This window comes from Lontra canadensis, unplaced genomic scaffold, assembly GCF_010015895.1.
Source record: "Lontra canadensis isolate GAN:19392208 unplaced genomic scaffold, GSC_riverotter_1.0 scaffold5, whole genome shotgun sequence".
Taxonomy (NCBI): Eukaryota; Metazoa; Chordata; class Mammalia; order Carnivora; family Mustelidae; genus Lontra; species Lontra canadensis.
This window is the reverse complement of record NW_022630999.1, coordinates 1,642,709-1,670,496: the sequence shown is the minus strand read 5'-3', so window position 1 is coordinate 1,670,496 and position 27,788 is coordinate 1,642,709. Positions and strand designations below refer to the sequence as shown.

The following is a 27,788-nucleotide window of genomic DNA, read 5'->3' as shown; positions in this document are numbered from 1 at the left end:
TACGATGACACAAAAATGTTAAGAGCTCTAAGTGTCTGAAATGATACTGGTGGAATTTTGGAGGGCAGGGGAGGCAACCTGTAGAGTTTATTATATAATGTGATCTCAACTATGTAAAACTGTGCCAGGAAAAATCTGGAAGGAAATGTAGAAAAATAGTAAAAGTTTTCTCTTCTTGTTAAGAGTAGAAGCATTGGTAGGGGTGCCTGGGTGGCTCAGGCTGCTGAGCAACTGACTCTGGTTTCAACTTGGGTCATGGTCTCAGGGTCCTGCAATTGAACCCCATAGTGGGCTCCATGCTCAGCGGGGAATCTGCTTGTAGATTCTCTCCTTCTCCCTCTACCCCTCCTCCCACTTGCACTCTCTCCCTCTCAAATAAATAAATAAAATCTTAAAAAAAAAAAGTAGAAGCACTGGTTAACTTCTCTATAGTTTTCTATATTTCTTTAATCTTCTACACTGAGCATTAGAGAAACATATTTTCCCTATTACAAAAAGACAAGGGAAGAGATATTTGGTTATGATAGAGATAACTAGATTCCTATTTCTTTTTTAGATAACCTATTCTTTTTTTAAAAGATTTATTTATTTATTTGAGAAAGAGAGAGCAAGCGAACGCATACATGGGGTGGAGGGGCAGAGGGAGAGGGAGAAAAGAGTCTTAAGTAGACTCTGCACCGAGGGTGGAGCCTAATATGGGACTTGATCTCACAACCCTGAGATCACGACCTGAGCAAAACCAAGAGTCCAATGACTAACCATCTGTTCCACCCAGGTGCACCTTAATTTATTTTTTAACATCCAATGCAATGAAACGAATCTGTATTATAGCTCTGATTTATTCACTCAAACTAATTCCTTTAGATTAGGACTTTCTTAGAAAACTCCATCTACTTACAATGATACACTTCTCATCAAGGGTACTTAGGCGATCACACTGCCCTTGCCTGTACATAGCATGACTTTAAAGGTTATAACAATTAACTTTAAAAACAAACAAAATTAAGGATGACTTTAATAAGTGCAACATAAATTAACATTTCCCTTCAAGTAGTTACTTAAGGAAACCATTCATTCTTTCATTGGTATTGACAACTCTCAAAGGTTTTTGGGTGGTTTGTTTTTGGTTTTGGGGGGTTTTTTTTTGTTTGGAGCTTTCTGTGGTACTGCTCAGGAAAAGCATTCTGTTGCTTCAATCACTCCCTATTTTTGACCAAAAATGGTTTTACAAGTTTGATACCTCAGTTACCTGACTTGACTAAGTGGCTTTTAGCCTGTCCTAAAAAAACAGATCTGTCCTCAAAGGATAAAGATCCCCTAACACTGAGATTTAAAAAATAAATAAATAAATAAATAAAAGTAATGCCACAGACTTTTTGAAAATAATTCTGAAACAAAGTCCTCCAACCATGTTTTGAGTATTACCAGCATTCTCACATGACTGACCTCTCCCTTCCAAATGACTACTCTGAGGTGGCCAGTGTGTTGGGGGTGGGGAGGAAGGGATCCTTTACCGATGAATGCAAAGCCTAGATAAAGACTATGGAAATAGACTGATTTCATATTCTAGTAAAAACTAACAAAGGCCTATCAGAAGGCAGAGGTTTTGAAGTACAATAGAGAAATGAAAAGCCATCAGTAGGCGCTTTGATCTAGCCAGCAGGGGCAGAACTCCAGGCTGGAGACACCAGGGGCTCCTTCCTGTAGAACAATGTTCATAAAAGACATGACTACAATTTCTTCTCTCTCCATTTGCCTCGTTCATCATAGAGCAACACTGGCTTGACATTAGAATCACCTGGGGAGCTTTATAAAAAATCCCAGTTGGCTAGCAACCTTGACAATGGAATCTGAATCTCAGAAGAGAGAGAGCGTGGGTATATATGTGTGGGGGTTTACTCCCGCCCTCCCGGGTGACTCAGAGGCACTGAAGCACAATAAGGGGTGAGGAGCCATGGGCAGCTGGTCCAGAGGAAGACCATGGCTTCTATCCACAGAGCTCACCTCAGCTGGCTGACCAAATGAGCTCCTAAACAACACACCACATTTCATCACCTCATACGATGATTCGTAAAGAATAAAAATTACAAAATATTGCCTCGTCCATACATATAATAATAGAAAATAATATTTTAAAACACAGAATAAGAAGCATATAGTTTCTAGTTGGCTGATCACATACAAGATGGAAACACTTGTAAAGGCACAAATGATGAAACCACGTCAGAGCTTAGTCATTAGCGGTGATTCTAGGTTCTTCTTTTGGCATTTATCTGCAGACTGGAAATTCTCCACCATGAATGTGTCTCACCTTTGTGATACCTACTATGGTGCTGGCCTGTTGGTTTAAGAGATAAAGACCACATACCGGCAGCATCTTGGGCAGTCACGTCCACACCATGTGTCACCATGACCCTGAGGCATTCCACGTGCCCTTTCGTAGCAGCAAGATGAAAGCTGGAAGAGAGGTAAACACAATCGCCTTAAGACCTCCACTCTCGGGAGTCCAACCCCAATAATACTTTTTGCCTCTTCATGTACACTTTCTCTCACCTGAGCTCCACAACCCCCCAGTGAGGAGGTATTATTAGCGACCTCGCTTTAAAGACGAGGAAGCTTGAGGCTCCAAGGGGTCTGATAATTTGCTCAGTGACCCTTTTTATTAAGTAAGGGAGCAGGAGCTAGATCTTGGGTTTTCCAACCTACAGACCAGGCTTGAAAGAGATGAGATTCTACTACATCATTCATCTCTTTAAGAAACATGAGAGTCCAAATTAGAGTGAATTCCTAAACAATAAGTAATTTATCAACTTTTTCTGTTGTCTAGTGCTTTCACCAAAGCCATTATTTCTAAGTAACATACTCTATAAAGAGAAACCTAAGCCGAACAATGGTCATGGTTCTTGGACAACATCAGTGTCAAATCCACTGTCGTGCTGTAGCTGAATGATGGCAGTTGTACACAACTTTTGTTAGTGGCTAGTATGTACCAACCACCTTCTCATTTTTATACATCATCTCTTTTCCTTCTCATAATAGCCTTTGGAGGGTGAGTCTTGTCACTGTCTCCATTAGATGGCAGGTGTCTGTACTCAGTCAGGTGGAAACAGCATAAAGGAAAGCCCATAATTGGGCTCCAGTATTCACTGATACTTGGGGGTTCAAACCATGCTCGGCATGTACAGACTCACCATTTAGTGAAGGGATTGCATCCTAATGCCACACCAATCATCCCTGAGGATCCCAAGGGTGAAGAGCACTTCTACAGGCAGAAGTAAAGCACAATTCCACTGGGCATTCGGGCTCAGAGGCTGAGAAGGCCAAAACCTTGGGAAGATCTCCTTTCTATAGAAGGAGGTTAATGAACCTTCCACTTCTTCCCCTGCCTCAGTTCTATTTGTGGGAGTTACTTTCTCAGGATACTTGCCATGCAGCATTTTACCTGTGAGTTAACTCTTAGGTTGTATTTGGGACAGGACCTTTAACTGGGGCCAAGAGTCCCACCCAAATTGCAAATCCATGACCTACACTAATGCAGAACCCCAGTCCTCTTGACCCCATGCCTCTGCTCTGAAGCATGAGGCTGAGTGAAGGTGGGCAGATCAGCAAAGAGGACACATCAGGTCTGGTTGCAAATCAGCCATACCTTAGCTATGTTTCTTGGAGAAGTCAACTTGACTCTCTGACTCTAAATTTCCATCATTATCAAGTGCGGGGTTTGCGTCAGGTGATATGTGCTGCTTCCTCCAGCTCTAAAAACTTTAGCTTCGTTGGCTCTAATCACACCAACCATTTCTGCATTTGTGTAGCAATTTATGTGTCATGTTTCCTTCCAGCCAAATTGACTTCGTGGGTGATTCCACAGTACGGTCAAACTTTGATCATACGAAGGGATGTGGGACCGTGGTAACTTGTTTAAATGGAACTCCTGGTTAAATACAACTCAACCAAAAGAAACCCCTGCTTTCAGCATTGTTGCGCTAACCTAATTTACAGTAAGTCAAGTTCACCTTCAGGCAAAGTTTCTTTTAACTGATCTGGCTGTAAGGTTTCTAAAATTTTTTCAGCATAAGTAACAGTGTATGTTACATAATTTAATTGCCCTGGAGGACATGAAGTCACCATTAAGAACCTCAATTATTGATCTCACCCTCTTAAGGCTCTTAATCTGCATGCCCCAGATTATTAATCCCTAATATTCATTAATATTTCTCTTCTTTTCTTCATGTCTGTGTGTTTGCTTCTAAGATGTTCACGCTGCCATCTTCTATGACCAGGGGAGAACTAAATCAACTACCTGAGCAAGACAGCCCTATCCTATGCTAAAGATAAAAGTACCAGGATAAGTAATTATCATGCAAACATACAATATATACATACATGTGTACGGATATGTAACGTCTGATTAAAGTACAACATATGTAAAGAAAACGTCACATATCACAATTATAGAGCCTGCTCATTTTCCACAAATGGAATATACCCATTTTATTTTCATAAGGACACAGACATGGCCAGAGACCCAGAAGTCCTTCTTGTATCTCCTGCCAGCACTCCCGAAAGCTCTCCACGCGTCCCTTCTAGTTACTGACCCCCCAGCGCATGTGTTATTTGTATTTTTCCTACTCTGAGGCTTCCTGGAGTGTCACTGGGTTGCATACAGTACTCCCAGGGGGTTGAAATTACAGACACATGTGATGAGGAAGCATGATTGTAAGTTTCTGCTATACATTCTGACGAAGGTACAATACTATTCCACAGATGTAGGGTTCAGGATCTTTATTTAGAAGGCCAAGAATTGTAACAAGAATTGTAACAAGGCAGGAGAACTGAGGTGCTAGGAAGTTGGGCTCAAAATTCAATCCTAGGCAGAACCTTTCTTAGACATTTCTTTTTAAAATAAAAGCCCTTATACCCATCTTTGATGGCTATAACACATTTTATTGAGGGATCCAGTTAGTTAAGGTTTCACTGCATATGATTTAATAAATTGTGTGTGTGTGTGCATGGCTTCATTGTACCATCTCTCATTACAGTTTGGATCAGGGAGTGATTTTTTCCCTCTATTCTGGGAACCCTCCATCTATTCTCCTACAGAATATTGTGTCCTACTGAGAAAACAGAATAATGAGATCCTTTCACAACTTTATCCCCATATATTTGACCTAAAATTTCAGCACTCACGCCTCTATAGATAAAATGAACAAAGTACTAATAATTAGAAATAGATTATATAAGGACAGGTATTCATGTTTATAATTTTATACTGCATGATGTTTTTAGCTAGTAAAATCATTCTTAATTGTTGTGATTCAATTAAATATATCATGATTTCAAGGTGTTTCTCAGAGAAAAGGGATGAACATGAAAAGCAGAAAAGGGAAGAGTTGATCACTTTAGCCAGAAGTTTCTAACTCATTTTTCCAGACAAAGAATTCCACTATGGACCATCATTCTGAGTACGTATTTCCAGGAAATGCGCACAAAGCTAAGAAACACAACATGTAAGTTTGCTCTTAGGGAATATTTACTAATGCTGTGCATCATCTGTTTGCCCCTCCAAATTTGGCCTCCACCTTTAGCCCCTGGGTCAGTGGCCCCGGAAGCACTCCTTTTATGGACTACATTCAATGGGCTGCCTTATCCTCTGGCTTCTGGTTGGGTTCCACTAATGGGAGGCACTTATGGGAGATAGGAGGATGAGAAGGGAGAGTTCAGGGCATTATCCTTTCTACTCCTTCCCTGCCAAGTGACACACACTGGCTCTCAAGACTAGAATTCACAGCTCTGTGGGCCAGTTGCCCTGAAGCTACAGCTGTAGCTCTCTCTTGGTTTTGGGAACTACTCTCTCTCTCTCTCTCTCTCTCATACTCTCGGTCCCTTCAGGTCGGGGGAGAGAGGCATGAAGGAGAGGAGAGAATGCTGGAACAAATTCCCACTGTTACTGGCTCAAGGTTCCTTCCCCAACCCTGCTGATTTAATCCTGACCACAAATTTGTAAATACTTCCTTTCTTAAAGGGTCATCAATGATCCTACCTGAGGGTGCTCCTTCTTATTGGAACCTTAGAGGACACCACTGACACCAGGGTATTCTGTGTGTGACCGTCCACAGGGTGAACTGTTAGGTTCCTCTGGACATTATTTGATTAAATATTTACTGGGGCAAACTAAGGCTTTTTGAAAAAGGTTTTACCCCACATGTAATTCACTACTTAAAAGAGTCGGGCATTTTGGCTAAAAAGCTTTGATGGGAGAATGTGCCAAATCACATTAATTATACAGAATATGATATGGGACTTCAAAAGAGTTTTCGGATATAGTGTCAGGCCAAAGTAGAAATCAGTTTAAAACATTCAAAAGTACAGCTCTGGAAGGATCAGGAAAACAATGGACTTAAATGAACAACACATGCAGTCCAGAATACCCCACCGTGCAATAAAGAAATGCTAAAATTGAGATTTTAAACTGGATTTGGTTTTGAAAGACTATCCACAATACATATGAGCACATATAGTTGTACGGGCTACAACTAGGTTCTCAAATTGAGAACGCCTTCATAAGTTCTATGCACATACACTGTGGAATAACATTTCTTCAGTAGTGAGTTGGAAGTAAAAAAGGTTTAGTAAAATCTTCAATACCATATGCTATATTCTATACTCTGTTTATATACTGTATGGTATTCTACACAGTATATACTAACTGTATCTACTACTCTACTGCACTATAATCTGTGAGCTACATTTAGAAAGAGGAAATACAACCATCAAGACATGTAGCTATTTTGGTATCTGTTGACCACTCTAACTCCTTAAAATAACCTCCCTCTTATCTAATGTGTCGCTGCCATAGAATTTGTCAGAAAATCATTTTACTGCCTGACTTGGGACATAGGGTCTATAGCATGAGTTTGCTAAACCAACTACCACATAAAAGAAAACCAAAATGACCAAAATGACCAGTGTACTGACTTAGTTTTTTTATTTTTTTATTTTTATTTTTTAGTTTTATTAGTAAACTCTATGCCCAACACAGAGCTTGAACTCACAACCTTCACCAAGATCAACAGTCACATGCTCTACCCACTAAGCTAGCCAGGTGCCCTTAGCTTTTGTCCTGTTTTTATGTAAGCTGTACAAATGCAAGAGAAATAAGGCACAGATGAGGCAATGACATGACTTTGTCAGCAACCTCCCAGCAACCCATCTCTTATACACGGGAGCACTAAGAACTAGTTGCCTTACCCTTGAACAGCAACCAACTACCAGCAAAAAGAGCTGTGCCATTGTGTTTAATCCTCTTTAGAGAGAATGCGGCTGGAAGATAGAGCCCTGTCTTCTTTCTCTCATTCCCCATCCCTGTCCCTAGAAAGAAGTTCTTAATCAGGAGTGGAGTAAATGCCACTACACAGAAGGGCAAGATGGGAAAATCACATTGCTGTTATTGTTGTGTATTTAATTTGGACAACCAGTCATTTTAAGGTTTTTAACTTCAGAATCTCCTAATAGTCATGATTTTGAAAATTAAACAAACCTTCTAACATTACAGCTTTCCTAGAGCTTAGAGGAATGACAAATATACGCAGTCAGATGAGAAAGGATCACCAAAAAATGTGATACTGGGGAGGTAAGACATGTAATATTTAAGGGCTCAGACTGAGTGGGTTTCAGTCTGTGTTTTGCCATTTATTAGCATGTGATCTTGGGCAAGAGGTCTCCATAACTCAGTTTCCACATGTGTAAAATGGGCTGTGAGGGATCAATGACTTACATGGAAGAGCACTTAGCAAAATATGAAGCACGTGGTAAATGCCCGCCCCCCACCCCCCCAAACCACCACTTGTTAGGATCTCATCAGCAAAAGGCAAGGCTAAGAGTCCAGGATGTGTTGCTTCATAAAAGGATTTGTTTCAATGTTCTAGAAAAGATGGGCTAGAAGTTACATCAGAACCACCACTGCTTAGGAAATAAAGAAGGAAAGGGAAAGAATAAAACTGATGTGCCTCTTGACTGAATGGACACTCAGGAACAAAGTTGTAGACGACAAAAAAAGCCATCCAAAGACCAGCTTTGTCTGAAGCTTACACTTGAGCTGCTAACATTCTGGCACCTTTCACGGAAGTGATAATCCACAAAACAGGATTTGGCAGCAGCGAGTCATTAGCATTTAGCCTCTGAATGGGAACAAAAAGCAGGGCCAATTTTTAATAAGATATTCAAGGGGGAAGTTGGGTTCAGTTGGGTGGAAAAACATGATTAGTCACTGGCAGAACCCGGATTTGTAAATGAGAGTGAGTAGGTTTCTTTTCTTACCTGGTGACTGATAAATGGAGGCGTCCTGGGTGGCGGCCATCCAGGTGACTGGTGGGTTAGGGGCTGCCCTGTCTGGATTGCAGGTGGGCATCTAGGGGTTACTGAAGGCTTAGGGAGCAGACAACTAATGAAGAACGTGGTTGGCAGCCTCTAATGTCCTGGGTCCTGGATGGCTGCTAATGGAAAACACCTCCAAAGAGAGTTTGCAGATCTGGGGGAGGTTGGGGGAGGCAAAGTTGTATAGGTGATCAACGCCACCCTCTCACGCCAAAACAGTCTCGACAAAGTTAATTCTCAGGCCGTGGAGCTAACCCAAGTATTGGATAGTTTTCATATTTCCAGAGTTGTATATTTTTGTAAGTACTGCTATAGCTAAATAAATCAACTCACTCATATATTTATACTACGATACCAGGGTATTTATGTGCCAGACAGTGTGCTGAGCACGAGAAACACATGGCAAATAAACAAAGCCGTCATGGATCTCTAAAGAGAAACCAGTGGTTCTTACTGGGAGTGACTCTGCCCTACCGAAGGGACATCAGGCAACGTCTGGAGATATTTTTGATCATTCCTGGGGTGGGTGGTAGGTGGTGGACGTATTCTACTGGCATCTGATGTATAAAGGCCAGAGATGCTGCAAAACCTCCTAAAATGCCCAGGACAGCTCCCAAACACAATGATCCAGTCCAAAATGCCAGTAATGTCAATATGTCAAAATGTCGACAGGGCCCAAGTTGAGAAACTCTGATAAACCATAAAAAATAAATGTATAATGCTAAAATATAATTCTATTAAAACACATTAAAGACTGAGAAAACATGAGTCACTTTTAATCTTTTTATTGAGCTATGATTCATATACCATAAAATTCACCATTTTAGAATGTGCAATTCAGCTGTTTGCGGTATATTCACATTGTTGTGCAACCATCATCACTATCTAATTCCAGAACACTCTCACTGCCCTAAACAAATCCATATGCCCATTGGGAGTCACTTCCTATGCCCATGTCCCCCCCAAGCCTGGCAATCACTAAGCTACTTTCTGGCTCTATGGCTCTGCCTGACAGAATCATATACAATAGGTGCCCTTTTATGTCTGGCTTGTTTTATGTTTGGCATGTTTTCGAGGCTCATCCATGTTGTAGCATGTATCTCTACTTTATCCCTTTCTTAAAAATATTCCATTGTATGGACAGGTCATATTTTCTTTATTGATTTGATGGTTATGAACATTTGGGTTGTTTCTACTTGTCGGTTACGATGAATCGTACCGCTAGAGCTTTCCTGTGCAAGCGTTTGTGTGGAAACCAGTTTTTAATTCTATGGGTATATACCTCGGAGTGGAACTGCTGGCCCAGTGGCACCCGCGCTGAAGTGAGAAGCCCCTGACTAGTTTGTAAAGCAGAAACACCATTTCACAATGCCAGTGACGATACAGGAGGGCTCCAATCCTTCTGCATTCCAGCCAAGACTTGCTATTGCCTGGCAAATTTTTATTTAAGAGATGGGAATTTAATTACAACCTAAATTTTCCAGAGAAGCAACGTTTAAGTCTTTCTTAATGAACCCTTTGAAGTAGTTATTTCAGTTAATTATCAGCTGAAATTTCCTCTTAGAGGAATATAAAAGAGTAAATGCAGAACAAATTCAGAATATCCTTTGGCATTGTCTCCACGTGGGCTTTTACTCCTCATTAAAAATAGGTGTGGTCGTTCTTTCTGAAGACAAGAAACGTCATTCAAGAGTCCATATAGCAAAGAATCTTAGGAGAGAGATTTTGTTGGCTTGTTTCTCTCTTCAGACAGGTCAAGAATTCAGTGGAAGAGGAAGGAAGGGTATAAAAGTTTTCTACCTGCTCCTCTGACCCCCACCCCTCAGCCCGGTGACAGCGACACTCGTCACTACCCAGGGACACAGCAGGGTAGGCTCTCCAAGAGCCTAAGTCTGAGCTACTCAGAGTCAAGTTCACAGACCAGGAGCTCATTACAAATGTAGGCTCTCAGTCCCCATGCCACATCTCCTGAGTCCAAAGCCGTGTTTTACAACTTGCCAGCTGATCCACCTGCACATTCAAGTTGGAGAACCCCCACTCTAAGTGGAGGACAAGTTAAGAACCTTACACCACCATTTTTGTCACATTGTCCATTGTTTCAAAGCTCTTGGGAAGGCACAATCCCCTTGGGCTTAAAACCAATCTTGTGGGTATGTTCCACAAAAAAAAGGAATCTACACTCTTTTAAGTTTCATTATAATAGGGAATGTTCCGCGGTGCTTCTACAACTCCGCTGGGCCACTGCACAGAGAAGTAACTGAAAGGAGCACACACAGAGCAGCCTGAAGATTTACATAATACCACTTTGATCCCTTTGCTGCTTACTGATACCAGGAATTTCTCTGCATTTGTCACTTGGAAAGTTCCCAAGGTTTCTGTGCTTATGAGTTTTGTGACTCCCGATCTCTCTCTCTCTCTGCGCCACCTGGAGCACCCCTGGCCTCCACAATGAGTTCTGCTTTAACTCATTACATCCCCCAGCCAGCCCAGTGGAAGGATAACTATTATCCCCATTTCCCCCAAGAAGGACTTGGAAACGGAAGCGCAGAGGAGTTTGGTAACTTGCCCCAAGTCCCAGCACTACGAGGGAGGGGAACTAACCGAGGCATTCTGCCCCTACGGCTGGCATGTTATCACCGTGCGGGGTATGTTAAATCACAGGCAAACTGGGAAACACTGCAATTTACCAGCTGTGCTGCTCTTTAAAAAAACGATGTTGAGGGGCACCTGGGTGGCTCAGTGGGTTAAGCCTCTGCCTTCGGCTCAGGTCCTGATCTTAGAGTCCTGGGATTGAGCCCCGCATCGGGCTCTCTGCTCAGCGGGTAACCCTCTATCTCTCTGCCTGCCTCTCTGCCCACTGGTGATCTCTGTCTGTCAAATAAATAAATAAAATCTTTAAAAAAAATAAATAAATGAAAATTTTAAAATGATGAAAAACAATGTTGATCCTTTAAAAAAAAAATGGAAGTATTTGACCAAAAAAAGCAAATACAGTCTCCTCACTGGGACAGATTTGGGTTGCATGTGTTCCTGGACGGCTGGGAATGCGGTCTCAGTGCTGAAGCAAACACAGCCCGCCACGGAGCTTCCATTTCCTACAAAAGCACTCAGCGAGTTGTGCAAACCTTCCCGAAATAAATAAATGCCTTGGAACAAGGCTGGAATATTTCTCCAGTCTCTTAACCCGAAGAGGATTTGAGCTGTTGCTCTTCAGAAGCCCATGAGTGATGGCCTGGAAAGTTCCTTCTATCTTCCAAAGTAATAAACAATTCTTCTGGTTTCTGACTGCTGGCTGAAGCATATATTTGGAGGAAATACAAACTCACAAGCCTCCTTTTAGAATGACTCCAGTTTTTTTCAGTGTACTCATTCATAGAGAACTTCTCTCAAACCCAACTGCTCCCTTCACTGCAACCCCAGCTCCCGATCCCAAAGGGGCCGGCAGTCGGGTCAAGAATGCAACAGGCGGGCCACTTCATTCAGCCCTCCCACCCCTCCCACTGCCTCTGCAACCGACTCTCACTCCTCAAATCAAGCAAACCCTCATGCCCACACAAAGAAATGACCACATAGCAAACTGTACCGGCACGAGCCACACCCAGAGTCCCAGAGTGTTAGGAGGTTCCAGAAGGATAGGCTGATCCAACATCCTCATTTCCCAGATGATGACACTGAGGCTCAGAGAGGTTAGTAAAAATATGTAAAAGAGCAGGACTTGAATTCTCAGCCCTGGCTCGAAGAGCAGTTTCTCTGGAATAAACCCACATCTCCTTTTTTCCTTTTAAAACCCCTTATTTCCATGTGGTCCATATATACAATGGAATATTACACAGCCATCAGAAAGGATGAACACCCACCGTGTGCATTGATATGGATGGAACTGGAGGGGATTACGTGAAGTAAAATAAGTCAAGCAGAGAAAGAGGATTAGCAGATGGTTTCATTGATACGTGGAATGTAAGGAATAGCACAGAGGACCATTGGGGGAGGGAGGAAAATCTGAAGGGGGAGAAATCAGAGAGGGAGATGAACCATGAGAGATTATGGACCCTCGGAAACAAACTGGTTTTGTGGGGGCGGTGGGGGTAACAGGGTGATGGGTATTGAGGAGGGCACATGATGTGATGAGCACTGTTGTTATATGCAACTAATGAATCACTGAACACATCAAAAACTAATGATGTAGTATACAGTGGCTAACTGAACATAATAAAAAGAGAAACAAACAAACCAAATAAATAAATAAATAAACCAAAACCTTTATCTTCCAGAGAGGAGTTGCTCTGGTCAATGAGGTTCAGAAACATTTCATGGCAATAATAACCAGCTTTCCATCATCCTAGAGTGTTTCAGCATCTCCCAAACACCTAAAAATCACCTATCCCTTAATTGCATTCTTTTGGTAAGACCTATTTCTGGAGGGGGAAGAAAGGATTTTAAGTCATATTAAATCAAGGAAGCTAAGTTATTCAGAATTAGGATGTCATCCTAATTCCCCTGATCCTCCAGGCTTTACCTGAGGGGGCCTGGCTTTCACTCTGACCTCACCTTGCAGCTCTCCCCGTTTACTGGGCACATCAAATGCTCTCCCAGCTCAGGGCTTTGCACCTTGCTGTGCCCTGTCCCGGAACACCAGTTCCAGGAAAGTGCATGGCCTGACCTCTGATTCCACTCAGCAATCCGCTCTGGGGAAGGGGTCTGCTCAAAGAGGCCCTCCTTTTCCAAGTGGATTCAGTGTGGCCTCCGGCCCCTTCATTCTCTTCAGCACACCCGGTATTACATTAGAAGCACGCGTCGTCTGCCCCAGTTGACCACACCTTCCATGCAGGCACAGACTTTGTCTTGCCTGTTGCAATTTTCATGGCACATAGATGTGATTTTTTTTTTTTTTTGATAATGCAAATCTTTAGTTTTGAATTTGATTTTCCAGTCTGAAGTTGCTGTGTTTCCTTAAACCAAGGCACACATAAGCTGGCAGGACGGTGTTTTTCTCAGGTGGTAATCTCAACACTTAGGTTATAAGAAGTTTGATTTTGTCTCCCAACATCATATCATACTGTGATTCTCAAAGCGTGGTCCGCAGAACAGCAGGATCATATCACCTGATGCATTTGTTAGAAATACAGATTCTTGGGATCCTGTCCAGACCCTGGGGTGGAGGCAGCGATATGTTTTAAGAAGTCCTTCCCAGGTGATTCCGGGACATATTCCATTTTTAAAATATTTGCATGACAGGAAGAAGTGTGAACTCAAAGTCAGTGTTCTTTGGTTTGGGTCTCTACTCTGCCATTCTCAAATATGGCACAGTGAACGGATTCAAATTCACTGGCCTCAGTGTACTCATCTGGTCCCTATGATCTAACGAGTTTTAACTCACACTAGGTACTACGGGGGGATAATCCTTAATCCTACAAGATCTGGATCTCCATTTCAGATTATAATCCGAGGGTTAGGAAGGCAGGACTGTCTAAGAGCATCTAGTTATAAAAGCCTTGAAAACCAGAATTCTACCCAATCCCAGCGATCAACTCTACAGGCAACAGAGACAAACGCCTGCAGGCAGGGGACTGCCACCATGTGGCTCCCAGCCATTTCAGAAGCAGCTCCCACAGGACCTGCTCACCGCCTCTGTTAGCAACTGATGTGGCAGAAAGTTTGAGGAAAGCAAACACTGGCTACCTTCTCCCGCTCGATGTTTCAGATAGATATAATAAAAGGTGATTGGCATAAAGAAAATAAAGGGTATAAAAATAGGATTACTGTCCTTTAAGTGCCTACCATGTGCAAACGGAATCAGCAGTGGGGCTTCCGGGACAGAGCTCTCCTGGGGACAAGGCAGCGAGGCACGGGGTGGTGGGGTGGGGGCGGTACTGAGACGAAAGGCCACATACTCAGAGCTAAGAAACGCCATGACATTTAAGCTAGGCATTGGTTCTTTTCCTGCAGGATTGTTTGGTTTCATAAATGTGGTCTGGAAATAGCACTTGGGCATTATGAAATCTCCATTAGGACAATGATTTGTCTCTTACATTCATGAAAGACCCCCAGACTCTAGAACCTAGAGCCTAGCATGGGGGTGATTTGCACTAATCCCCAAAGCTTTCTGACCCACATTCTCTGCTCATAAAGTACACCAGGGTGACTGAGAGCATCGTACGAGAAAAACCTATGGGAAACTGACAGGGTCCTTAAAATGGGTGAAGGAATGAACTGTTTATTGAATGAATGACACACAGAAAAGTCCCTAGCCGGGCGGTGGGACATACAATATTAACATGGTTAATAACATCTCCTTTCTTATTAACTGGATAAGATTGGGCTCTAACCCTGATAGTCTAACAACAGGGATAAGATTCGTACAGAGGTAACCAAGGCCCATCATATCCCTGGAGGTTTAAGAGGGCAACAGTGAGAGCAAGCTCAGCCACTTTGGAAATTAGGAAAGGCTTCATAAAACTGGGCCTTGAATGGTACCAAGGCTTGGTGGATGAGTGGTGGTTGGGGGTGGATTTTGGAAAGCGTGAATTTCAGGGCCCCAGGTGATAAAGTGCAAATGTTTTTCAAGGCCGGGCACTTGCCAAGGGATCTCACAGGCCTCCGACTGTAAGGTGCCTGGCTGCTGTCAGCATGAGAACCTTCTGCTCCAGGAGGGCCCCCCAACACCACCTCTCTCTCTCTTTCTAGGGTTTAGAATGAGCAGAAGTCACTGCACGCACTGAGATCCATGCCCATCCGCCCCTGCTCTGCTCTCTATCACACAGAACCAGATTTCCCAGGCTCTCCTGACCTCTGAGTGTGGGGGTCATCCAGCCGGAGGAGGATATGGCCGGAGAAATGGAGGGAAGGGTAAAGCCAGACTCCCTCAACCTTGAGCCACAATGACCCATTTGTGTGTCTGAAGTCCTTCACTCTCAATATCCTTAACCCAGCTTCGGAAAGGTTTAAACTGAAAAATCCTGTGATCCTACCCATACTTGATCAACGTTGGAGTTTCGTTTTTGTTTTTTTTTTAAAGATTTTTAAGTAATCTCTACACCCAGCTTGGGGCCCAACCTCCAAACCCTGACATCATATGCTCTGCCAACTGAGCCTGCAGGACACCCTATCAATGTAATTCTTAATTTCCAAGTCTATTCTCATCAATTCGCACTACTGTGGTTTCAAGTCTTCCTTCCAAAGCACAATTTTGCACTAAGATCTGCTCAGCTTTAACATACAATATACTATTTCTCTTTAAACACCCAGTGTCTTATGCTATTTTAACATAATTGACCTTAAGCCCAAATTTGTCATGTTACTTTGTGCACAAGCATTTTTATACATATATGTACATGTGTGCCTGCTGGGGATGGTTGGGTGGGGATCACCATGGCTCCCTGGGCGTTCCCCAACCCACCTGGAACCCACCACTGGGTAAAGCCTGTCAGGAAGCTGGGGGCTATAGAACCTGGGGTCTCCGTGTGGAATGTTAAAACAGGAGTTCTCAGTCACCTGGGTGCTTTAAAAAACTCCACACCTTCTGAACCCCCCACCTATCACACAGGTGTGTTTGAGGGTGACGTCAGCATTTTCAAAGCTGTCCCGGTGATTCTGATGGCACTGAAACTCCAATAAGCTCTTAGAGAAGGGAAGGAAACCGTAATTGTGGTGTCACTGCTTTCCTTTTCAATGTGGGAAAGGCTCTATTCATGCTATGATCAACACCTACACTGTCCTCCTTGACCCCATACCCACCGCAGTCCACCCCGTCCACTTCTCAAGGCCACCTGACATCGCACCTCAGGCAGGAAAGGTTTCTGGGCTACTCCGGTGAGGCACCGTCTCTTCCCAGCTCGAACCCCTTACAGTTAGTATTTTGTAGTTCAACACCTAATCATCATCCCATGTTTTCACTCGTCTTGTCTTCTCTGACACTTGTCTTGTCTTCTCGTAGATGCTATGTATTTTGTGGGCTAAGGTGACTTTTCTTCCTTCTTTTGTGTACGCTTACAAGAGTTTGGAACATTTTACATGCAGGAAAGGGAGTAAGTACCTCCCAACTGGTAGGTTAATTGAACAAACATTTGGGCACAGTGGCAGGTAGGAACAGAAGTTTTATCACCTTCAAAAATCTATGTGACCCGAAGCAAAGTTGATATGCAATAGAGTGATTAAACCCTTCAGTTTATCCCTCTGTCAGATACCAACAGGTTTTACGAACGATGTAGGCGACTTCCCAGGGAAGAAGGCTGCGGTTAGGCACCAAGTATGTAGCAGTTTTAGGTAAATGAGTTTGGCGGCCCTCTGTGAGAGCTGGAGAAGGCAGCCCAGACAGCGTGATTTGCTGTCCATGACTGAACTGCTGTATCCCTACTCTGAGAAAACAGGAAAACAATGCAACCAGCCTCCAGACAGAGAAGCCCTTTATTGTCCTGATTTGAATTCAAAGACTACCTCCCCTATTTTATATTTAAGCTCCACAGAGTCCTCTATAAACACAAGCACAAGTTTTTGCTTTCAAAACAAAAAGATCAGGTTTCTGAAATGTGGACCACGTATCCACACCCTATATATGTCTATACACACATGCCTGGGTGGTATTTCTTCAAATACCATAGTCCCAGCAGTGATTTTATTTAGTCTGGTTGTTCCTAAGGCAAACATACGTAACTTTCATTAAATGCATATCTAAATGTGGGGGAAAGCATCTTGAAGCAATTAGGCTGTTCTATGGTAAGAGGTTTTAGGGCAATGATATCCTGCCACTTCCTCACCTCCACCATGGAGAGAGAACAGATGGGTCAGGGAAGCCAAGCCTGACCCCATAAACACAGGCTGCAGCTATAATTCTCTGCCTTGCTCTATTGTGTTCTCTTCTGACCCCAGACAGCACCCTTCTTTTACTTGCTCCTAAATGAATTCCAGTCATTCGATTGCTTTCATTTTTTTTTTAACCCCTCTCTGATGAGTTTTAGAGGCAGAAAATTTTCAGACAAAGTTTCTTCGCCTTCCCTAAAGGAAATGTGGCAGAAAGAAACTCAAAGTCTGAAGAATTACCAAACCACCCTTCTGGTCATTGACCTTGGGTTATGGAGGCTTCTGGAGAATGTCCACCAAGATGGCGGCCGTTGCCACTTCATTATTTCCCAGGGCTAGCTGGTTCTCTAGGTAGTAAAGGCTGAGTATTTCTCTCTTTCAATTGCACTGGAAGCGGGGAGAAGGGTAGCTTCAGGTTCTGCTGTCCACCGGAATAGTTCTTTCCCTCTTGAACCCCAAGTTAATCTACTCCTAATCAATTTACCCATGAGGTATCACTAACAAAGAGTATTTTCTCCATAAGTGTCATGCTGAAAAGACACATCCACAAATACTGACTGAATGCCTCTTCTCTGCCCGGAACTGTGGGAGAGCCCAACACAACAACAAAAATCATGTGATCCTTGTCCTCAGGGAGCTTACTGTGTTATAAGGGATTCAAGCCTTTCAGACAACAAAGGGATTTTTTAAAGCTCTAGAGCCTTTTCTGTTGTTCTTGTTCTTTCCGTAGAATAAGTCAAGTTGTAATCAAGATTCCAGGATTTCAGAGAGAAGAAAAATTTTAAAAAGGACTGAGAACATCAGAGTAGAGGCCTTCTGGACTGGACACCGAACCTGGGCAAACAGGAGGGGACGGCAGGGAGCCAACAGCCCTGCCTCCAGAAGAAGGTCAAGGACAAGAGTAATGGCAGTAGAAGGCAAGTGGAGTCATGGCAGGGCCAGTGGGAGGGCCTGGAAAGCCCAAATCAGGACAAGGTTGTCTGGCAAAAGGGAAACATTGTCCATTACTGAACAGAACTATAAAATGGGTTAGTATTAAAAGCTTGTTAGAAAAGGGGCCTCCAGCCTAATTGGGCGGGGAGGTAGGTAAGTCAAAGAGTAAACCCAAACGAGTAGGCAGAGGATGAGACAAGGACCTAACCAAGTGTGTGCCTGGCCTTACCCTTTGGAGACAGCTGCCAACCCCTCCGTACACAACCACAAACGAATGCTAAGCCAGCAAACTCCACGAGGCCAGTGCAGCCAAGAGTTTCAGCAGAGGGGACGCGTTGCCTCGCTCCGCCACAGACTCAGTTACTAGCCTGCATGCTACCCAACCAATGCATGTGGCGACAAAGGAGAAGTCTCCACAGCTCGAGAAAAATCTTCAAACATGAGGGAGACACAGGTGTACTCAGGCAGGAATGCATGGATTCGACTAACCCAAATATGGAAGTGCAGACCTCCGGAGGCGAGGGGACAGAAGCCAAGGAAACAACACCGCTTGGGGTTCCTGTTACAACAGAGCTCTGGGCCAGGCATGATTCCATGCCACCAAAGGGACAGGAGGCATGGTGTCCAACCCCACAGCGCCCCCTTCTTCTGGATACCAGAACTACCAGGTTTGAATGAAACTATGAAGCGAGACAGACTGAACCCCGTTGGGCCTCTGACAATTCAACCCTTGCAGTTATCACTTAGCAACTTTAATCATCATAAGGACTATGCCAAGCAGAAAAGTTAAATATTAACAGATGATTATTTATGAAAAATAACAGATGATTATTTATGAAAAATCTTCCACTGAAAAAATAATGAAAGACCTTCTCTTCCTTTTTTTAATAGTTCCTCTTTCTACACAGAAGTCACCAAAGCAAAAAAAAAAAAAAAAAAGAAAGAAATAAAAAAGAAAAAAGCAGACTTGTAATAACGAAGGCAAGGGTAGAACTTAGAACTGGTTCTGGAGTTAATTCAGGGAGAGGCAGATCCCGTGAGCCTTGGTTTTACCATCTGCAAAACAGAGGGGGTGATTTTGGTCTGTCGTACTCACTGCTGCCATTAAAAGGTAAGAGAATGGGGCACCTGGGTGGCTCAGCCGATTAGGCATCTGCCTTTAGCTCAGGTCATGATCTTGGGGTCCTAGATCAGGCCCCACATCAGGCTCTAGCAGGGAGCCTTATTCTCCCTCTCCTCCCTGCTTGTGCTCGCTCTCTCTCTCAAATAAATAAAATCTTTAAAAAAGATAATAGAATGAAGAACTGATCTGTGCTACAGCAAGGATGAACTTTGAAAACCTTACAATTGGTTAAAAAAAAAAAAAAAAACACAGCCAAGGGGGCCAATAGTATGATTCCATTTATATTAAATCTCCGGAATAGGCAAATCCACAGAGACAGAAAGCAGATTAGTGGTTGCCAGGGGAAGGGAGGCAGGCTGAGGAGGGTCACTGCTTAGGGAGCACAAGGTTTCCTTTTGGGACAATGAAGAATTTTTGGAATTAAAGGTTGATGGTCACGCAACACTGGGAATGCACTTAATGTCAATGAAATGAGCACTTTAAAATGGTTAAGATGGTAAGGTTGATGTTATGTATATTTTCCCACAAGAGAGAGAAATTAACTACCTGGCCATCTACTCGACCCATAATTAACATATTATTAACAAAAGGTACAAATTTATTAATGTGATCACAGTTGTGGCTGAGCTGCTAACCTAAATTTTCCACCTTCTTTTTCGTGAGTATTGTCTTGAACAAAACTATCAGAAACATCTACCTGCTGTCTCTCTTGGAGGGATGTAGGAGACTGTGGGAGCTGGGATCCACAGGAGCCCAGGGAGCTCGAGCGGGACAAGAAGCAGACAAGAAGAGTCCAAAACTCTCATGGCAGGTTTAGGAGTGTGGCCTCTGCAGCTGACGCTCAGAAGCCCGGACTCCAAATGGGGCTTCCTGGGGGAAAAGGGTAATACGCGTTGGAGAAATCTTTTTTGAGTATCTGTAAGCTGAGCAGGGGGCTAGGTGGTGTCACTATAGGGATGAGCTACAAGGTAAACAGACCCTTTTATCAAGGAAATTACAATCTAGGCTGCAAGAGGGTTAAGAACAAAGCATTATGTAAGGTTGAGTAGGCAACTCATTCAACAGGATCATTGGCCCACCCTGCCTCCCACATCAGAATCCACCAGGACTTGGCCCTGGGCCCCACACCCAAGACACAGGGCTCTGCAAAGTTGGGAAGTCAAACTCAGGCTGACGGCGAGGAGCTCAACCTGGGGCTTCAGTGGAGAGCACGAGCCTGGCTCTAAGGGAACCAGACTCCAATCCGAGTGAGAACACTTCCCTCTTCCCCTTGCATATCACCGAGCCTGACCCCCAACAACGGAACTGGTGTCCAGGCTGTGGGATTCAGCGGGTTCCAGGAAGAGGGTTTCATTGACAAAATTTTCAAATGTGAGGCTCAATCTTCTCCTGAAAATTTGCCTTTTATTCTCACTATCTGTCAACCAATCTAGAGTCAATCTCGTCTCTGGACGATGGTGCTCTTTGGTTGAACTGGCATGGGATGCTTTGAAAATTACTGATCACTGGGCCTCTCCGTTGACGAAATGTTTCTGAACATCTGGAGTGCCTAGGGCATCAGTATGTTTTTAAAGTACCCCAATGAGTCTCAGCCAGGAGCTGCCAGGATTGAGAACCCGCTCATGGAGGAGAAGAAAGAAAGGGAACTGGCTTGATCAGGTTCCTACTGGGGGCTATCGCCAGCTCTTTACATAGGGTGCCTATAGCTACAAGGTGCCCCTTTTCTAATCTCTTGGACCCGTTCCGCCCGCGATCATAACGGGCCCTAGAAGCAGCGTTCCACCTTGGAGGGACAAGTGATTAGGAACAGAAACCCCTGCTTCCTTACCCCTTGGGTTGGGTAACTCTCAGGCATACCTAGAACCCGGGGTACGAACACTAGTTCTGCAAGGGGCCAGAGAGTCAGTATGCTGGGGTTTGTAAGCCTTAACTTCTCCGACCTGCCTTTGCAGGGCAGAAGAAGCCACGGCCAATGCTACGTAATGGATTTGGCTCTACCGCCCCCCAAAAAACTTTATTTACAAAAACTGTGGGCCAGAGGTGGCCAACCCCTCCTCTGAGTCTAAAAAGAGACTCCCAAAGGTCTTAGCAGCATAGGGTTCCAGCTGCCCATAGCAGGAGCCCGTCAGTAACAAACCATTGGGCTTTCAGGCCTTTCCTTGTGCTCCTGGGAGCACTGGCTAGAGAAACAGCTCACACTCAAATCTTTGTCTCAGAACCTACTTCTGGAGGTGCCTAACCAAAGTCAGGATCTTGTTTTATATTCAGAATCACCCTAGTAGTTAGATATTATCATCTCCCATTGAAACTGAATAAACTAAGATTCAAAGACTACACAACTCATAAGTGACAAATTCCAGATTAGAAGTCTGCTTAGCTACAAAGTCAATGACCTCTCTACAATATGACCAGAGTAAGCATGGATACAAATAAACACACACACACACACACACACACACACCCCTTAATCAAATCTATAATTCTAATTATGGCAGGCAAGAGTACCACCAATGGCAAAGTATAATGCAAAATTCACACACTCATGTAATCACTGATCAACATTAAGGAAGGGGTTTTAAAAGAAGTAACAATATAAATAGTAAGGCCTGAGGGTTATGAAAAAATTAACCCTCTTTTGTGCTGTTTCTAATGTAGGACAGAATTCCTTCCCCATGTATCACTTAGTTGCAATCTGGTTCTATTTAGTCTCTGGTGCAATCTTTGGTTACACCTGAAAACAAATACAGCCACTGAGGGTAAAGCCCAATGTGCAATTTGGAACTTGAAGAGACAGGAACCAATTGAAAATATCCTCCTACACATTTTAACATGAAGGGTAGGAATGGGAGACGACAGTCATTTCACAAAGTCTCCTTCAAGGCATTTGTAAAGTTCCCTCATGGATCCCAAGGACTCCAGAGAACACTCTTGAGAAGCCAGAATTGCTACAGTTAGCAACCAATCTTTTGAGCTTACGCGGTCTTGCCCTCGCTGTCATGCTTGGTGGCACTGGCCCCCTTCTTGCCCAGCAGGGAGGCCACCTTCTCAGGATCTCCATTCTCCACAGCCTGTAGCAGCCGGTCATCATTCTTGTTCCACTCGTTGGTCTGTGGAGCAAAGGGGAGACGCAGAGCTGGTGAACAACAGTGGCCACAGTCACAATGACCAGCAGGACCCCGGTCGCCGGTCCCCACCCTCCCATCACTGAAATCAAAAGCTGTCCCCAAATCGGATACCTTCCCCTTCACTGGGGAGACACTCAAGAAGACCGGTTTCCCAAAGGAAAACATCAACAGTTCAGTGGAATAGCAGCTGGTCAGCAAACCCTGAAATAAAGTGCCTTCTTCTCAGTGAGGCTGGGAAAATGAAGCCACTCGAAAAGACCTGGAGGCAAGTTTACACATTAGCTTGTTTGCAGCTAAACTCTGACAGCTGGCTCCTCAGGATACTGGCCTTTGACCCAGGCCACAGCTCACTGGGCCCATGGTGTTACAGAACAAAACCGGCCCACAGCCCAAGGTTACTCGAGGGTTTATTTACACACAGCTCTTCACCTGCTTTCATTGCCACTCTTTCTGGCCTATTCCCTGGGCCTTGACTTTTGAGCTGCGTAATGATTTTAAGTAGCTGTCCGGGCTACCAACTCAACACAGTATCATCAGAAACAAAACTCTGGGGTGCCTGGGTGGCACAGTGGGTTAAGTCTCTGCCTTCAGCTCAGGTCATGATCTCAGGGTCCTGGGATCAAGCCCTGCATGGAGCTCTCTGCTCAGTGGGGAGCCTGCCCACCCCCCCCCCCACCGCCTCTGCCTGCCTCCCTGCCTACTTATGATCTCTCTGTCAAATAAATAAATAAAATCTTAAAAAAGAAAGAAAGAAACAAAAGAAACAAAACTTCTTCCTGAGTGACCTCTTAAACATCAAGCGGCTTGGAGCAAAGCCTCCACCAATGCCAAGCCCAAGCCTCAGACAGAATCATTCCGTGAACCACAGCAACAATAAAGCTTTCATGTGCATAAAAACTGGTTTTTACTCTTACAAAGGAAAAAAGGAGATCTCCATACAAGAGCAAATGGGCCTTGAGTAGAAGAAGGCCAAGAAGTTTCACATGTGAAAAGGAAGCAGTGAGCCACTGAAGCCTTTGGAACAGAGGAGAGAATAAAATCAGTCACTGAAGAAGAGTCACGGGGAGGTGAAGGAGGTATACAGGATTAATTCAGGGAGATGAGATCCTGGGGCACATCCTGGGGTCACTGGGTCACTCTGCGGGCCGGCCTGCCCTCCAGATCTCTCCTAGTTAAGCCTACTTTCCAGCGCCCCTTTCTGTGGATACCAGCACCCTTAGAGAGATTCCTTCACCCTCCCCAGAACATTCTGCAGGGCTCTCTTGCTTCCTCGTGACCTCTGAAGATCAAAAACCTCCAGGCATTTCCTTTTAAAGGTTTGTCCATGGACCACTGCATGGAAGCCGACAGAGGAGATACTGGAAATTTAACAGTTAACAAAAAGGAAATTTTACAGGACTGCAACATTCCATGGCCCAAGCAGCATGTTCCCAATCTCTCTGCACTGACATAACTGGGAAACCCAACAGGGCTCCACTTCCTGAGATAGCAAAGTTGGGTCTACAAGATGTCCCAGACACCCCTCCAACCCCAGCCTTAGAGAAAGCCACAGGTCATGGAGGAGTAAAATAGAGGTGCACAAGGTTAAGGTAAGGAATTTGTTTCGAGGCTCAGGACTGGGCCCTTCCCATTTCTCAGGACTCCGTCCTCCCCAGAGCCACCACTGAGTGCGAGAACATAGGAATGAGGGAATAGGTTGATATGAAAATCAGAAGTTTGTCCTCTAGGCTGCATGAACTAGAATTCTAGCAGTCTAGATTGATACATCCATGCTATGGACATTAAGTCACCCAAACCTCTCAGTGTTGGGTCTGAGGGCTCAGGGAGTGCAGGAGGAACAATAGAAAGGATCACCAGCCCGCTGTCTTCCAGGCTTCCCCCACCCCCCAGCCCTTTTCCTTAACCCCTGACTCTCCCGACAAAAGGATGTATGCCCAGGTCACATCTCCATAGGTAACCCGATACCTATGCAGGAAACAGAAGTATCAGGACCCCCACCCCATACCCTCCAATCACCAAATACCCTACCATATATGGATGTGAGCCCATGCCCTACCTTGGCCTGATAAAAGACCCCCGCCAACTCCCTCCCAATGCGACTTCCTCGACTTCCCCTTTCCCAGTCGTGGAACCTCACCCGAGAATGCCCACTTCCTCCCGGCGTGACTTTCCTGGCTTCCCTTCTCCCGAGCCCTGAAACTTTGCCAGAAAGTGCCTTTAATAAATCTTGCCTTGCGCCCACCTTGCCTGGTGTTGTGTTTACCTCACCTGCGAAACTTTACACTTAGTGCCTCAGTTTCCCAGGGCTTTGGACCAGATGACTAATCTGATTCCTCTAAAGCTCAAAATGCTTAATCTATAAATGCCCCCCAACCAAACTTTGCTGGAGATTATTCTCGAACAGTATTGTCTTGGTTCATGGAAATGTTTTATATCTGTACTAGATGAACTAAGCAAGTTATCCTCACCCAGAGAGGATTTTGTTCGTCAGGGGACATGTGGCAATCTGGACAGACATTTTTGATTGTTGTGACTAGATGCTCCTGGCCTCTACTAGGTTGGGCCAGGGATGCTGCTAAACATTCCACATGGCATGGGACGGCCCCTCACCCCACCCCAGAAAAGAATTATCAGGCCCAAATGGTCAATATCACATTAGCCACAGATGGCTCCTGAGCAGTGGAAATGTGACTTGTGTATCTAAGGAATTGAATTGTTAAGTTTAGACTTCAAGTGCCAGTAGCTGGAGGCTATCGTACAGGACAGCGCAGCTCTACATGACAGTTCTCTAAATACTTTTAATAAGTTAAGAACGCATCTATGCCAATGTCATCCACACTTCTGCAACTATCAATACACTCACAGAGACGACGTTAGGTTTTATCTTCAATGATAAACCAGACATCCTACAGCAGAAGAACACAAAACATATACTGCCTCAAGCACAGGCATTTGTTGGTAGAATGGGAAGTTTTACTTAAGAACAAAACGTAGCAAACACCAAGAAACAGATTGAAGTTTATTTCCCCCAGACAGCATTTGACAAGCCAAAACAAAACAAAAAAATTCATCAAAGTATATTCAGAACCAAAGGTTCCTATCTACGTTATCCCAAAGCCACATTATTAGTGCTGTCTTTAAATCCTTCCCTAATTTCAACTGACCAAATTAAAACTGGATTGGGAAGATCAAAAGGATATTAAGCCTCAGAGGATATGACCAAAAGTACTTAAGCAAAGAAAGGCCACATGAAAGGATTTTCCTTTTCAGTGCTGCTAAGGCACTCAACTCGGGTAAAGAAAAATCTGGTTCTACGGATTCCCTAAAATTAGTTACATGTGGATATTTAGAGAGTTCAGTTTCTAGAGGGCACAGCAAGAAAGATGCCCCCCAACATACCACTGGAGGACAAGGTCAACGGCACATCCCTTGAGATCTAAAATGCTTCTCTTTTATCTAGTTTCTCCTTATTGCAGGCCCAAAGTTACTTGTCTGTTAGAACAGATGAGATGGACAGAACATGGGCTACCCACGCACAAAGATTTAATAAATAATCCACACCACCATTCAACCTGTCTGTGCTGCAGATGGGGTTCATGGTAAGCGGCAGGAAGGAAACAGATGGGTGCTATATATATTGGCCTTAGAGTCTGAGCCAAGAGAACAGTTCAAAACAAACCAGGAAGGCAGGAGCAAACCTGAGGAATAACTGGGGGAGAACATAGACCACTGGATGGGAAATGAGAAAGAAGTAAGAGTTTACTGTTAAAATTTTCCCAAGTATGCTAAAAGTGGAGGCAAAAAGGATCCCAAACTTGTCCTCTAACCCTCTAACCTCTCTCTAACCCTCTCTCTAACCTCTCTCTAATCTCTAAATCCAGATTCTGAAATGACATTACCCAGACTGTCAGCCAGCACTCACAAGGAGGTGATGTTAACATGACTGAGCTCTCTAGTTCTGGGCCAGGCAAGCGGTGATACTTGTAAGCATTCTGATATGCACGGGCTATACCATGTTTCTTCCAGAAAGCATGGCTTTCAAGGTGCTATCACCTTCCTCTCCTAAACCCGTCCGTGGAGATCATCCCTGTATTTTCTCTCATAAAACCATTCTGCCCAGTGCTGCATTCCACACCAAAAATTCCATGGCCATAGCAAGATGAGATAAAACAGATGTTTAATAAATACTTTTAATGTTTGTGCTCTGTGAGAATCCAGAAGCAAATTCTTCTCTTCCCTCTATTCCTCTGCTGAGTGGTACTAAACTGAAACCAAGCATCAAAAGTTATCTTGGCCAATCTACTGTCTCACAGGAGGGCTGGCCAGAGTAAGGTTGTGATATTGTGATATGAGAATTATAGATTTGGTTCTGTCCCTGGTTCCTAGCACTGGAGCTTCTAAAATCCATGAATTTCCCAAGTGATAGGGGCAAAGTGTATCTTTTGTTATTCATAATAAGCCCCCTTACATGAGCTAATGGTATTAGGGGCTGGAAGCCCCTAACTAGCTTCAGGATGGGGACTGGTTGGCGGGGGAATCAGCCATGTTATTAGAGGGTTAGAACTCTGAGCTCTAACTCCACCTCCAGGTTAGAGACTGAGTCAATCAGCAATGGCCAATGACTTAATCCATTATGACTATAAAATGGAACCTCCATAAAGACTTAACCCATTCTGAAACCAGAGGGTTGAACTTCGAGGTTGGTTAACACATCAGGGCACTGGGGGGAGGATGACACTGGAGAGGGAGTAGAAGTGGTGCACGTACGCACCCACACACACATCCCCTATCTTGCCCTGTGCATTTCTTCCATTTGGCTGTTCCTGATTTGTATTCTTATAATAAACTTTGTAGTACTAAGCAAAGTGCCTGAGTTCTGTGAGCAGTCTCACAAATGATCAAACCTGAGGAGTGGGCTGTGGGAACACCCCCCCCACAACCACCGACTTTATAGCTAGTTGTTCAGATGTCCAGTTGGCCCGGGACTTGCAAACGGTATTTGAAGTGGGAGCAATTTTGTGGGACTGAGCCCCTTAACTTGGGGTCTGACGATACCGTAAGGTCATTAGTGTCAGAACTGAAGTGCACCGGTGGGACACCTTGTTGGTGCCGAAACAGTTGGAGGATTGGTTGTGGGTACAGAGAAAACCATTTGGTGTCTGAAGCAGATGATATGATAGGTGAAGTTGGAAATTTTGCCATAACAACCCAATGTAATTCATTCATACTCTAGAATCAGGACAGGCTTCTAGAGCCCATCACCACACAAACATCCCATTCCCCCCACACCACTTCCCATGGAAATTCCCTCCTTTAAATGGCACTCCCTCCCATAGAGCCGCTTAGCTCTGCCTCCATCCACACTGGGCTCCCCGTCCCCTCAGAATGGTGCTATCAACCTGCAAGCAGGTTCATCCCACATCTACAAAAAATGAGCTTGG

At 44.2% G+C, this 27,788-nt stretch overlaps 1 protein-coding gene across 5 annotated transcripts in view; it reads right to left on the bottom strand.

Moving 5' to 3' along the window:
- Positions 1-27,788, bottom strand: part of RAI14 (retinoic acid induced 14) — a 135,720-nt gene that overhangs the window by 30,777 nt on the left and 77,155 nt on the right. For 3 of the 5 annotated variants that reach the window (XM_032851290.1, XM_032851292.1, XM_032851294.1), the window contains exons 1-3: positions 22,459-22,580; positions 22,199-22,329; positions 2,369-2,457 (exon numbers count right to left, since the gene is read on the bottom strand). In XM_032851290.1, the coding sequence (XP_032707181.1) occupies positions 2,369-2,457; positions 22,199-22,329; positions 22,459-22,512 (274 nt within the window). In that variant the 5' untranslated portion in view covers positions 22,513-22,580. Of the gene's footprint in view, positions 1-2,368; positions 2,458-22,198; positions 22,330-22,458; positions 22,582-27,788 lie in introns of those variants that run through there. The other 2 variants (XM_032851295.1, XM_032851293.1) reach the window with 2 other exon arrangements.